Genomic DNA, 13,556 nt, shown 5'->3' on the forward strand with positions numbered 1-13,556 from the left:
ATTAAAAGGCAGGTAGCAGGAGAATTACAGGGGAGGTGATAGACAAGTAAGAGGGAATACGTTATAGAGATACGTTGGGGAAGGGGACTGTTCCGAGAGTCGGCATAGCTGACTCTCTTCTGTTTCATGAGCGATTGGAGCTTATTCTAACCCCACCGCCCCTCCACCCACAATCCCATGAGGACAACAGGTCCAAAGAAACGTCCAATTGTTAGGGCAGAAACTGCTGCCCCTTCACCGGGGATTTAAGTGACTCACTTTGTGGAGGGGAGACCGAGAGAGATGTCCGGGCATTCACCAGAACAGTGAGGGCCAGAGGATTAAGTGTTGGCGGTAGGTGAGTTGAGGGAAGAGAAGTATTTTTCAGTGTTAGACTAAGCCTGGTGTCTCTATGCAAAGACTACTGGTGTCCAGGTATTCCATGTAACAGGCGTTTGGCCATGTGGGGGGAGGTGTAACACAAAGACTGGTGTGAGTTACGGCTGAAGGGGACTGCGAGAATCTGCATTTTAGGTTTCCCTGTGAGACCAATACTGAAAAATTTTACCGACTGTTCGCTTTCGTTCAGCTTGAAATAACGGTCCAGCTAACCACAGGTCACTGTGACCCTGAAGATGCCCTCCCTTCACCAGCCACCTTATAGCATCAGTGTGAACGTGCAGAACATCTACTGAGAGAAACCTTTTGTGCTTGTCTTCATCATATTTTTGACTCATTTTCATGTTAATGTACCAGTGAAAGTCACTTCAGTCTGCTGAAGAATCATATGAGGTGTAGGACAGTCATAGACAATAGATCCAACCTGCTGGCCAATTGGCCCTCAGGACACTTGTCCCCCTACTCACAGATACTGAATGAAATGAGGAACTCCCAACCCCAATGTTGGCCCAACGGAATAATGGCCTCCCAATACCAACAGTGGACCAAGTAAATGGTATCTCCAATGCAATGAAATGGGGTGATTTCCTCTGACCAGATGATTGGTGTACAGGCACCATGAGATAACCATGAACCTTTTAAAAAATAATAATAATAATAATAAATGCCAAACTACATTTGAAGCTTTATTTTCTTTTTGATTTTATTGTCCACTTCACTTCATTTCCTCTTAATTGCATTCAAGTTTTATGAATAAGCCAATCTAATTCCTCTCAAATGAACTACAGAAACAGCCAGCAGCTTTACCCAGTGATACATTCCCAGCACAGGTAGCTGCTTTGGCAGATCTACACCTGAAATACAAAAGTCTAAAAGACCAAGAGCACTAAGTAAACCAGCTGAGTCTTACATTCACTATTACAGACATCAAAGTGATTTCACAACATTGAAATAAAACACTATGACACATAAAACAAGATCTTGGAATGTCACTGATTGGCGTCAATAACTTAACAGACCGTGCACAAGGTGATAAGGAGATGATTCTGCAGATGGCAGGCTTCCCCCGTATTAAGGGAAGGTAGATGCCATTACTCTTTAATGTAGATCCTTGTACACACGACCTCATTGGCCACCAGCGTCTGTAAGTAAAGCAGAGACAAGTACTTTATCTCGAGTCCGTGTCTGCCACAGAGAACATGCAAGATTTGGAATCCAGTTAGGTTTATATGTGTGTGAAATAGCCTAAATTTACAGTACCATGCAAAAGTCTTAGGCACCCTAGAATTTTGAGATTAGAGCCCTGATCTCAACATTGAGGCTGTCTGTGTTTACCTGGAGTGAGTTAAGCAAGTGAGACAGCCAAGGTCTGCAGAGGAACTGTGGCAAGTTCTCCAAGGTGCTTGGAACAACTTACCAGCTGAATTTCTTATAAAACTGCATGGCAGTGTACCCAAGAGAACTGATGCAGTTTTAAGGGCAAAGAGTGGTCACACCAAATATTGATTTGATTTAACTTTTTACTGTTTACTGCTCTTCATAGACATTTTTTTGATATTTAGAAACTTCTCATTTCATTATTTTTGAAAGCACCTTCGCACTTTTTCACGTGTGCCTAAGACTGCTGCACATAGTGCCTTTGACAATGCCAAGATATTCCAAAGTGCTTAACAGCTCTGAAGTATTTTGGTCACTCTTGTCATGCATCAGCAGCAATCTGTTAACACAGAGCAAGATGATTTCCAGTGGGACTTCTCCAGGGTAAATTTTGCTAATATTCATTGAAAGGACTGCTGTCCACTGGAGGGTGTAGACGGCAAATGTTTGATGCTGCCTTTGAAAGGCAGCACCTTTGGGAGAGCAGGCTTCCCTTAGCACCCAGCCATCAGCCTAGGCATGACCCAGCTCTGGAGTAAGATGTGAAGCTGCGACGTTCTGTTTCAGAGGAGGAATTGCTGGGGTTATCAATGGCCCCGGTGTTCATCTGGGAAAGTTGTCTGCAAGTCCACAAATGGCAGAGAGAGTCAACCAATGTTCCCATGATGTTGGGCCAGGAGGTTCATTGTAGCTGCAAGAATCCATTGTGGTGTGCCCTAACAGATGTACTGAGCTTGGGCCTGGCCAGCTGGTAGACTGCACAGCCAGTAGAGCAGCTGCCTCACAGTGCCAGAGACATGGGTTGAATCCTGATCTTGCATGCTGTCTGTGTGGAGTTTGCATGTTCCATAACTTTTAGATATTCAGTAAAATCCAGGGCGCGTATGGTGCACACAACTACATTGGTCAGCTCTACCCCACTTGCTGTGTCAATGCAGAGTGCACTGGGGAAGCCAGGCCAATAGCCAGGGTGTTGTGGTGAGATAGGAGAGGGCTCAGTATCAGGCGATTGGAAGAGGCATTGTGGAGGGGGTCAGATCGATACCGATGATCTGTGGCGAGCACATGGATTTATGGGAAGGGTTTGGCCACCGGTTTGGGAACCCTAAGCTGACGTCTGGGAAATGTCTATACATTGAGGGGAAGTGGCTGCTGAGTTGGGGGTTACGTCTGGAGGTCAGGCAGTGAGAGCAAAACCTTGGTACAGAGGACCAAGGCACAGTTTTAAGGTGCTGGGGAGTAGGTACAGGGGAGATGTCAGGGACAAGTTTTTTTTTACACAGAGAGTGGTGAGTGCACGGAATGGGCTGCCGGTGACGGTGGTGGAGGTGGAAATAATTAAGTGACTCCTGGATAGGCACATGGGGCTTAGAAAAATGGAGGGCTATGGGTAAACCTAGGTAATTTCTAAAGTAAGTACATGTTCAGCACAGCTTTGTGGACTGGAGGGCCTGTATTGTGCTGTAGGTTTTCTATGTTTTCATGACCAAGGCTGATCAGGTGAAGGGTATGAACTAGGAGGGTGGGAGACCAGTGCATGATGGGGATTGATTATATTTAAAGGGATCTCATGTAAGTTGGGTTCCCGGTGTTGGGCTCATGGAGGTCCCTTTAAATCTCATTGCTGAGGTCACAGCTTTGCTGGAACCTGACTGGGCTGTGTGTGCTTTGGGACTACACTGGTAATTAACCCTGGCAACACACATAGCCCAGGGGGAAGCCATCGTCTCAGCACACCCAATGTAGGCAATACACTGTAAACACAAGTAGTGGCACGATAGTGTAGTGGTTAGCATAACACTGTCACAGTGCCAGTGACCCAGGTTCCAATTCTGCCACTGTCTGTAAGAAGTTTGTATGTTCTCACCATGACTGCATGGGTTTCCTCTGGGTGCTCTGGTTTCCTCCCATATTCCAAATATAGTAAGTTAGTTGGTCATGTGGGTGTAATGGGGCAGCACAGTGGGCCAGAATGGCCTGTTACTGAGCTGTATCTCTAAATAAATAAATATGATCTGTGCCCGGTCAGATTTCTGAGGTGTGTGACCTCACTGGAAACTCTTGCACTCACAGTGTGCTCTGGAACTATGGCTCCTCGACAGAGATCGTGGAGAACGGGACTGAATTTCCAGGTGCCTGTCTTGCCTCTAGCCAGCAGGGTGAGGCGCTTGAAAGGTCCACTGCCCACCGTGGATGGATTGGAAATCGGCAAGGGGGCAAGCAAACCTGTATTGGTACCTACCAGGATCAGCTCGTTGTCCACCAGCTCCCGAGTCCAGTGTGTCTTTGGCCCACATCCGTTAAGAAGAGTTTGCTTGCAGTAGATTTTGTTCTCACTTTCCCACTTCGGCAGGCTCTGCGAGAGATAAAGAGGACAGTGAGAGACCCCGGCAACAATACAGACAAAGCCCCCATCTCTCACTTTTCAGAAATCTCTCAGCTGCCACCATACAAGCAAGTGAGCAGATTTTTTTTAAACTTCTAACAATGCACAGTGCCTTGCGCTTGTAACTGACACAAATCATTATTTGCTCCTTCACATCTGCTCCAGAAAACTAGAGGATATGAGTTCAATCCCATGGAAGACTGTGAAACTGAATTTGCTGTATTATAAACAGAAAATGCCAGAAATACTCAGCAGCTCAGACAGCATCTGTAGGCTGAGAAATAAAGCACATTGGATCATCAAACCTTTCTTTTTAGCTCTGATGTAGTACCTTCAGCACACAACATTAATTCTGTTCTTTCCTCCACAGACGCTGCCTAACACGCTGGGTATCTTCAACACTTTCTGCTTTAACTCGGATTTACAGTAGCTGCAGGATTTGACTTTCATTTTTTGACGTGATTGGCAAATGTTAATTTTTTTAAAAACAGCCAGCCCACTCATGTTCTTCAGTAAAGAGACCTATCCTAGCCTGGCTGACACCTGACTGCATCTGCACATAGCTTCATGGACTTGTTGCAATGCAGGAGGCCATTCAGCCCATTGACTATATGCTGGCCCCTGCATGATTGGTCTTTCATACCCTCAAAGCTACTGGTAGCAGAAGTACAGCATCATATTAAAAATACGCCGACAAGATTACCGGGGCTGATGAGGTGCTGCACGTGTCGGTAGTAAACCATAATATCCCTGTGTGACTGTGAAACAGTCCTGATAAGGAGATGACACATCGTCTAATTCATGTCCAAAAGATTTACAAACTGTCAGTAAAGTCAAGTACCAATAACACTAAATCCTCATCGTACAATTACTCAGTGTCAGGCCTGGTCCGAGATGGAGCGAGTGAGCTAAAGCAGGCACCTAATAGTCAATAATTTATTTATTTGTTTTTGTTCCTTTCGGCGTGATCCAATTAGATGAGCTGCTGGCTTGAAGGTACTTCAAAGGAACGTTTGTCTCTTATCAGGGATTCCAGCCGACTTCTCAGCATTGAGAGTTGCAAATCGGAAGAATGGGTGACACTCCCTTATGCACAGAAGGCGCACGGGGAGTCCCGTTAAACTCCCGATCTGTGCTTGCGGTGAGTGAAGGTGAACAAACAGACCCCAGCTCTCCACAGCCGTGGGAATGCGGTTTCACAAACTACAGCAAACCATAAACACCAGAAAGACTGCAAATGCTGGAAATCTAAAGCAACACACACACAAGATGCGGAATAAACTCAGCAAGTCATGGAAATGAATAAACAGTTGACGTTTTCGGCTGAGACCCTTTCTTCTGCGGCAGTTGGTGCGGCTGCCTCACTACCCCAGAGACCCAGGCTCCATCCCAACCCCTGCCTCGGGGTGTGTAGATTTCCCCCAGGTTCCATCCCAACCCCTGCTTCGGGGTGTGTGGACTTTCTCCAGGTGCTCCTGTTCCCTCCCACATCACAAAATCAGTAGGTTCCTGTAAAATTCCTCTAGAGTGGGCATCTGGCAGGAGAGTCGGGAGAGTAGGTGGGAATGTGAGAAAGAATGGGTTGCAGGGGAGGAGGATCGTTCTGAGAGCCAGTATAGACTTGATTGGCTGAATGGCCTCCTGTGTCATTTGAAAATATGAAGAAATATATGAGACTGGAAGTTTGTGTAGAAAATTTTTACCAGTGTTTAACAAAACATCAGACGGAAATATAGATGGTCAGATACATTCAATTCCATTTTGAGCTCCTCTGTTCGTGACTCCAGGTCTGATTTTGCTGAAGGGTGACAGCTTTGCATCTTAGAGTGGGGCAGGAGCATTTGGCTGATCATTCCTGTGATAGCTCTCAGACCGAGTCATCAAATTACTCCGAACACCAGCAACACCCCTCACTCCAGAAAGTCTTTTCATTTTCAGTCACACTCAGGGGACCCCGCAACTAGCCGCACTTTCTTTCATTAACCTCGTGGCCTGACATCTGACTGGCAGGAATATATTCCACTGACAGGGACCAGAAACCCCGTGATACACAAAAAAAAACCTCTCAGCTGCCAATCCAGAGGCACTGGTCGTAATAAAAAGTCAAATCATTTAGACATCTAATTTGAGTGAATTAGTTTTTCCTCAGCCAACCAGTTGCACAAAAGTACCAATTTCTTTAAAAACCTGAATATATTACCTATTTAAACAACTGCAAAGTTTTGCACTGGAATTGTATTTATTAAGTATTTGTCAAACCAACTCCCACCTTCCGTTGGTGCGTGAGTTTTAGATCCCTATGGCAGCCCAGTGGAAGGATCAGCCTAACCCCACCATCTCAGCCAGTGACAGTGCTCAGCTCTGCCTTGCGAAATCCTATTCTACCTCAACATCTACCGCTCCATCAGCAAAAGACTCTCTTGCCTGCTTTTTGAAGTTATGGTTTGGCTGAAATGTCCAGTGAAGATTGACACACTGGTGGTGATAAGTTACCAAAACTATCTCTAGTTGAATCAATATATTCTCAGACTAGCGCTCTCATCTCTCTCCAGTGTTTCTTTAATTATTATTCATTTACAGATACAGCGCGGACAGGCCAATCCGGTCCAACGAGCTGCGCTGCCCAGCAGCCCATTTATTCAGCCTAGCCTAATCACAGGGCCATTTACAACGACCATTTAACCTACTAACCAGTACGCCTTTGGAATGTGGGAGGAAACCGGAGCCCCCGGAGGAAACCCACACACTTCACGGGGGAAATGTACAAACTTCTTAAAAGCTCCGCCAGAAATGAACTGTGACGGATACACACAACATGCCGGAGGAATTCAGCAGGTCAGCTGTGCCCCCCACCCCCGTCGGACGTGCTCCCTTTGGCGCAAGACTGGACCCTCTCAGAAGACTTAGCTCAGCACATCAAAGACCTCCCCCCGGACATTCTCCACCACGACACCACCCCCATTGGGCAAAAGATTCAAAAGCCTGAAAGCGGGTACCACCAGGCTCAGGGACAGCCATCTATCCTGAGGTTATCAGTCTGTGGAACGGACGTCTCGTACCGTATGTATCCTGCCTGCTCCTTGGTATATATGACATTAACAGACCAATACTATACGAGTGTTGCATTTCCAAAGACGTACCAATTGGTAGGTTAATTTGTCATTGTAAATTTCCCGTGATTAGGGTAGAGTTAATTATTATGGGTTTCAGAGCGGTGCGTCTCAAAGGGCTGGAAGGCACTGTATCTAGTTAGATAGACAACAGATAGATAGATAGATAGCGGATATAAGATAGGTAGACAGATAAAAGCAAGCATGGAGTTCTTCCCGTGTCCTAACAATGTGCATTGCCCAATCAACGGCAGAAAGGAAGAGAAGATTATACCCTAACTGTCTCAATCAGAGGATCTTGCTGTGGGCGAATCGGTTGCAGTCTTCCCTGCTTATTAGCAGAAACCGTGTTTAAAAATGTTATCGCAAAGTGTACTGAAGCTGTGAAAGGTGTAATATATAAATGCAAGCCATTCATCTTTTCTCCGTCACTTTGAAGGGCCAATTTGATCACAATGGAAGTTCAATTCATGGGCCGCTGTTCGACAGCCCGGCGAAGGTCCCACTCGTCGGCTCCCGCTGGCAGTGACAATAGACTAATGAGCCGCGGCTGCCGCAAGCGTGAGGCAGCCGTGCCGGCGGACGGGAGAGGCAAAGGGCAAAATAGCGGGAGCGAGGGAGGTTTCTTCATCTGCGCTCCTCTAAACCACGGGAGATCCGCTCATCTGCTTGAATGGTGTTGTTTCAGGGGCCGCTCGGACGTCGCCGAGAAGCAATTTGTCCCCAGCATCACTAATTTAATTTCAGATAAACTGTCCCAGTGATGTGCTCACTGATCATGAATTAGTCACCATTCAGTTTCAGGGTCTCCACAGGGAGTCACCCACACTCCATTTGTTACACGTTAGTAATACATTCGGTGGCTCAAAGGCGCATGTTGCAACCCCTCTCTCCCCTAACCAGCTCGCTGGCTGTGTTAGGAATCCTCGCTGTCAGTTACACTCTGAAACCCACAAGACTACAGGTCAAAATACCATCTAATTAATTTCAAATTAGATTATCCAATGCGTCGGTTTCAGAAGCTATAAGTTTTTCCACTATTAGGGCAGTGAATCTTCGGAATTCGTTGTCACGAGTGGCTGTGGAGGCCGGGTCATTGGGAGTATTTACGGCAGAGGTTAATAGGTTTTTGATTAGTCAGGGTGTGAAAGGTTATGGGGAGAAGACTGGAGAACAGGATTGAGAGGGAAATGGCCTATGGTTTTATTAATGTCGCTCATTTAACATTAGTGGATAGGTATGGATTATGCAATAACTCATCCACGCCTCGCACCGCTTCTCCCTCCTATATACAGTCCATCCCTTAAACCTTTTCCCAATCTGCAAACCCCACCAACCCTCTCATCCCATTTTCAATGTCAACCCTCACCCTACCCCCAAAACCACACCTCACCCAAATATCCACACTTAGCCGTCACACCCCGCCCGAGAATATCTCCACCCATCCTGGGCTACCCATGTCGTCTTGGCCCCCAATTCTCACATCCCTCCCCGTCACACCCTCAATTCCCCAACCACCCCTCCATCCTAACACTCTGCACTCACCCGCCCCAAGCCTCATCGCAACCCCCCTCCCCACATGCCCCACCCATCCCAACTCCTTCCAATCCCCCCCCCCCCCCGTCACCTTGCACTTCCTCCCGTCCACCGTCTCCTCCTCGAACTCCTCGCCGATGGTGAAGTTGATCTCGGTGGTCCTCACTGTGGTTGACGTCTTGATGTAGAAATGGTCGCCGTCTTGCCGGATCTCCACCAGGGGTTTGGAAGCAGCCGCCACCGCCACTTTCCTCAGCATCGCATTGACTCCTGAAACGGCAACCGCTGGAGATTGACAGAGATGGACCAAAACCTCTCACACTTAATGTCCCGGGACAGACGGTTGGGCTGGCTTTAGGTGATTAAACAAGTCCTTTTGTCACCGGGACATGAAGAACAGTCAGTATTTTCTATTCTAGGAACGAAATAGAACTGTTCTATAACATTGACCAGTTCGGAGCAGCAACTGCCGGAGGCGGTAACATAACCCGACCCGACCCCTGACACTCGCACACCCAGGCTACCCGAACTATCAAACTGGGCGAACAATGACGCCAGTGAACGAGGGGTTGGCCGGGCAGTATTTATTCTAGGAGGGAGCGTCCAGAGGCACGTGTGGGAATTTCAATATGTTAACATGATGAATTAAAGCTAACTTCCATTAAAACCCTAATTTGTTTTGCAGAGTAAGGAATCTGCCCTTTTTACGCAGTCTGTGCTACACGTGCCTCCTGACCCCACCACTGTCCGCCGTGAAGCAGGGTGGTAAGCTTGTCTTCTCCGGGGTCATCTGGAACGAGCAACACAATTCCCGCTCTCTGAATGAATTTGAACAAAATCGCAGCGTCACGGGGTCCACAGGACACAGAAACAGGCCCTTCACCCCACAGTATTTTTCAAAGCGACCATCGAGCACCCATCTACACTACTCCCATTTGATCCCGAACCTCCAACGCCCTGGCAATTCAAATGTTGAATGCTGCATGTGCGAGAGCCTCGGCTCCGCTATACGTGCACTCCAGATCCCGGACACCCTCTCGGTGAAAGCAGTTCCCAGCGGAACCTCCGACTCCTTGCATTAACCCTCCCGGCCTAGTTTTAGATACCCCTGCCATGCGGGTGGGGGGGGGGGGCGGGTTCTTACTGCCTGCCCAGAATATTTCCCTCATAATTCTATACACGCCAGTTATCAGTCACATTTACATCGAAATATCTCTCAATATATACACGTTTCGATATTTTGATGGACTTCTGACAAAGCCCAAGTTGGCGCGGTCTTTCTTTGATTCTGGAATGGTTATGGTTCTGTGAGTATGCCTGCAAGATGAATCTCAGACAACACACATCAAAGTTGCTGGTGAACGCAGCAGGCCAGGCAGCATCTCTAGGAAGCGGTACAGTCGACGTTTCGGGCTGAGACCCTTCGTCAGGACCTCGTCCTAGAGATGCTGCCTGGCCTGCTGCGTTCACCAGCAACCTTGATGTGTGTTGCTTGAAATTCCAGCATCTGCAGAATTCCTCGTGTTTGAATCTCGGGATTGTCTATGGTGACTTAGATGTAGTTTGATAATAATGTACTTTGAACTTCGACATCCGAACCCGGCTTCCACCAGGTATGAGCTTTGCACGGGCGCAAGGACCTGTCCCTCCCGGATGCGACTATCACGGAGCAATTACAGGTACTGTAACGGGTCTACCGATGACGGATACGCACAAAATGCTGGAGGAATTCAACAGGTCAGTCAGCGGCTGTGGAGGGGAATAAACCGTCGGCGTTTCGGCCCTCATCGGGACGGGAAAGCAGGAGGGCAGAAGTCAGAAAGTCAGTGATCATGATGTTGCCGCCCTGCGAAACATCCTCTCCATGTCCACCGAAATGTTCGGTAGGTTTGTCCGAACCTTATTGCTCTTTCTCTTTCTACTTCAGGAACAATAAACAAAGACCGATGGGTTGGCTTATTAAAAATTTAAAAGTTAAACCAAGCTATCGACAAAGACACAGCCAGGTCTGATCTCTGCATCTCCATCATTTAGAACAGCAAGGATCGATACAAACAGGGATCTTTGCTTCAGGGGCTACGTGTAAAACGAAAGCCTTACCTAGCACTTTCAACAGTTCGTCGAAATTCTCGCTGCTCTTCATCTTCCAAGTACCGGCGAAGTTGGGCATGATGTATGAGTTTTGCTGCCGACACCGGGTGCTGTGCTGGGGAGGGTTTCTCCGTACAGTAAAGCGGTTCCCACAGACTGGCTGCTCGCAGACACACAGCCTCTCCGCTGACCCTCAAACTCTGCGGCTCATTACGCGCAGGGTCTCGGCTCTGAACCACACGCCCCGCTGCCAGTCCGAGCCCACCCCGCGGCGGCCCGATATTTAAAGCGACAGGAGCCTCTTGGCTTCTTTATGTCTGGTCGATGGGCGGGGCGTGCTTCACTGTCGCCGCTTTCAGAACAGCTGAAACAACTCAGCCTGGGGTTCCCCAGGGCCAGATATCCCCCCCCCCAACTCTGTCCTCTCCTTGGTCTCATTCACCAATCACTGACCCTTGCCCACACCGTTCCCTACCACCCCGGGTGTGGATTTCAAACCCACCGAGCATAATATGAGCATCATCCCTTCAGTGTCCAAGAACACAAAGAATGCAGAACGTGCCAACGTTGGTAACCTCCTATAAAATGCCACCAATTATTCATCCACGTTTTAAAATACCCTCCGCTTTGTGTATCTTCAGCCCTAGTTTCAGCCTATTGTTACTAAGCTCTCGCCGCACCCCCCCCCCCATAGGGAAAGCTGTGAAACCCTTTGCTCGCTCCCTGCTATTCTCATTTACAGTTGCATCTGGTGTAAGCTTTCAGCCATTCTGTCCTCTTAATCCTTTCCAGCTGCATGAGGCTAGGTTCTTCCAAGCCTGGCCTTCTCTTGCCCCTCCTCTAGCGGGGAACCCTAGACTCCTCGCCGCTGGGAAATACCCGTCCGCTCTTGCTTCATCACTTCTGCTCACCTTTGTATACCTGTTGTCATCCCTCTTTCTTTCTAGTCCCGATAAAGGATCTTTACCCAAATTGTTAGCTGCTCATTTCTCCCCCTAGACCCTGCCTGACCCAATGAGTTTCGCTGTCGTCCTTGTGTGTGGCTCCAAATTCCCAGCATCCGTATCCCAGTTCTGCACATATGTCACCTTGGTTCAAATCTTCCCTGAACATTCATTCTAGGGCTGTGGAGAATAATGGTACTTCCCACCCACCACATGATGCCCCAGAAAATGTGGGCAGATTTTGGACCTGCCAGACTGGTCGCGGCGAAGCGCGGACTGCACAGTGCCACAGCAGGTAGAGACACTGCCTGATAGCTCCAGGTTCGATACTGGAATTAGATTTGGATTTGGTTTATTATGGTCACTTACTGTTCAGCAGATCACTTCATTACACTGTGCACTGGGTCAAACAAAGTAAAACAATTAAAATGCAGAATAAGGCGTGACAGCTACAGAGAAAGTGCAGGACAGGTGGGCAGTAAGATGCAAACTCATAACAAGGTACAGCAAGAATCCATCTTATCGTGCTAGGGAACCTTTCAATAGTCTTAGGATAGCAGGGTAGAGGCTGTCCTTGATCCTGATGGTCCAAACTTTCAGGTTTTGGTATCTTCTGCCTGATGGGAGAGGGGAGACAGAGAATGTCCAGAGGGGAAGGGGGCTTTGATTACGCTGGCCACAGATGCAGTGAGAAGTATTCATAGAGTCCATGCAGGGAAGGTTGGCTTCTGTAAGGAGCTCAGCTCTGTCCACAACTCTCTGCAGTTTCTTGTGGTCATGAGTGATGCAGCTGCCATTCCAAACTGTGACGTCTCCAGAGGGGATGCTCTGATAAAAATTGTTAAGGGTTGATGTGGACACGTCAGACTTCTTCAGCCTCATCAGGTAGTAGAGGTGCTGGTGAGCTTTCTTGGCTGTGACATCTGCGTGGTTGGGCAAGCAGAGGCTATTGCTTATCTTCAAGGAGCCTGAAGCTCTCAACTTCAGCATCGTTGTCGTAGAGAGGAGGATGTGCATTCCACCACACCCCCCCACCCTGTCACCTCCTGAAGTCAATTACAGGCTCTTTAGTTCTGCTGACATTGAGAAAAGCTTGTTGTCTTGACACCGTGTTACTATAGTGTACTCTGACTGACCCTCACCGTACCCTGACTGACCATCACCATACTGTACTCTGACTGATGGCCACCATCACTGTACCCTGACTAACTGTCACCATACCCTGACTGACCGTCACCATACCCAGACCAACTGTCACTGCACCCTGACTGACCATCACTGCGCTCTGACTGACCATCACTGCGCTCTGACTGACCATCACTGCACTCTGACTGACCATCACTGCACTCTGACTGACCGTCACTGTACTCTGACTGGCCGTCACTGCACCCTGACTGACCGTCACTGTACTCTGACTGACCGTCACTGTACTCTGACTGACCATCACTGTACCCTGACTGATCGTCACTGTACCCTGACTGACCATCACTGTACTCTGACTGACCATCGCTGTGCTCTGACTGACCGTCACTGCACTCTGACTGACCGTCACTGTACTCTGACTGGCCGTCACTGCACCCTGACTGACCGTCACTGTACTCTGACTGACCATGACTGTACCCAGACTGACCGTCACTGTACTCTGACTGACCATCACTGTACCCAGACTGACCGTCAATGTACTCTGACTGACCGCCACTGCACCCTGACTGACCGTCACTGCACCCTGACTGA

General features: G+C 48.2%; 1 protein-coding gene across 1 annotated transcript; it reads right to left on the reverse strand.

Annotated features, from left to right (window-relative positions):
- Positions 1-1,073: 1,073 nt before the first annotated feature.
- LOC134358233 (cellular retinoic acid-binding protein 1-like) lies at positions 1,074-11,166 on the reverse strand. The gene is made up of 4 exons (XM_063070247.1): positions 10,888-11,166; positions 8,879-9,057; positions 3,998-4,111; positions 1,074-1,520 (listed from the first exon to the last, which is right to left on the reverse strand). Exons 1-4 carry the CDS (start codon positions 10,955-10,957, stop codon positions 1,470-1,472), a joined length of 414 nt encoding a protein of 137 aa, XP_062926317.1. The 5' UTR covers positions 10,958-11,166; the 3' UTR covers positions 1,074-1,469.
- Positions 11,167-13,556: the final 2,390 nt, after the last annotated feature.

Source organism: Mobula hypostoma, chromosome 18 (assembly GCF_963921235.1).
Source record: "Mobula hypostoma chromosome 18, sMobHyp1.1, whole genome shotgun sequence".
NCBI classification, from domain to species: domain Eukaryota; kingdom Metazoa; phylum Chordata; class Chondrichthyes; order Myliobatiformes; family Myliobatidae; genus Mobula; species Mobula hypostoma.

What these genes read in the sequence shown, in the direction of transcription:
- LOC134358233 (XM_063070247.1), bottom strand. Translation starts at nt 10,957, where the DNA reads ATGCCCAACTTCGCCGGTACTTGGAAGATGAAGAGCAGCGAGAATTTC. An exon ending in CGAACTGTTGAAAGTGCTAG is followed by an intron (nt 9,058 to 10,887) that starts GTAAGGCTTTCG and finishes TTGCCGTTTCAG; the next exon opens with GAGTCAATGCGATGCTGAGG. An exon ending in TGGACAACGAGCTGATCCTG is followed by an intron (nt 1,521 to 3,997) that starts GTAGGTACCAAT and finishes CTTTACTTACAG; the next exon opens with ACGCTGGTGGCCAATGAGGT.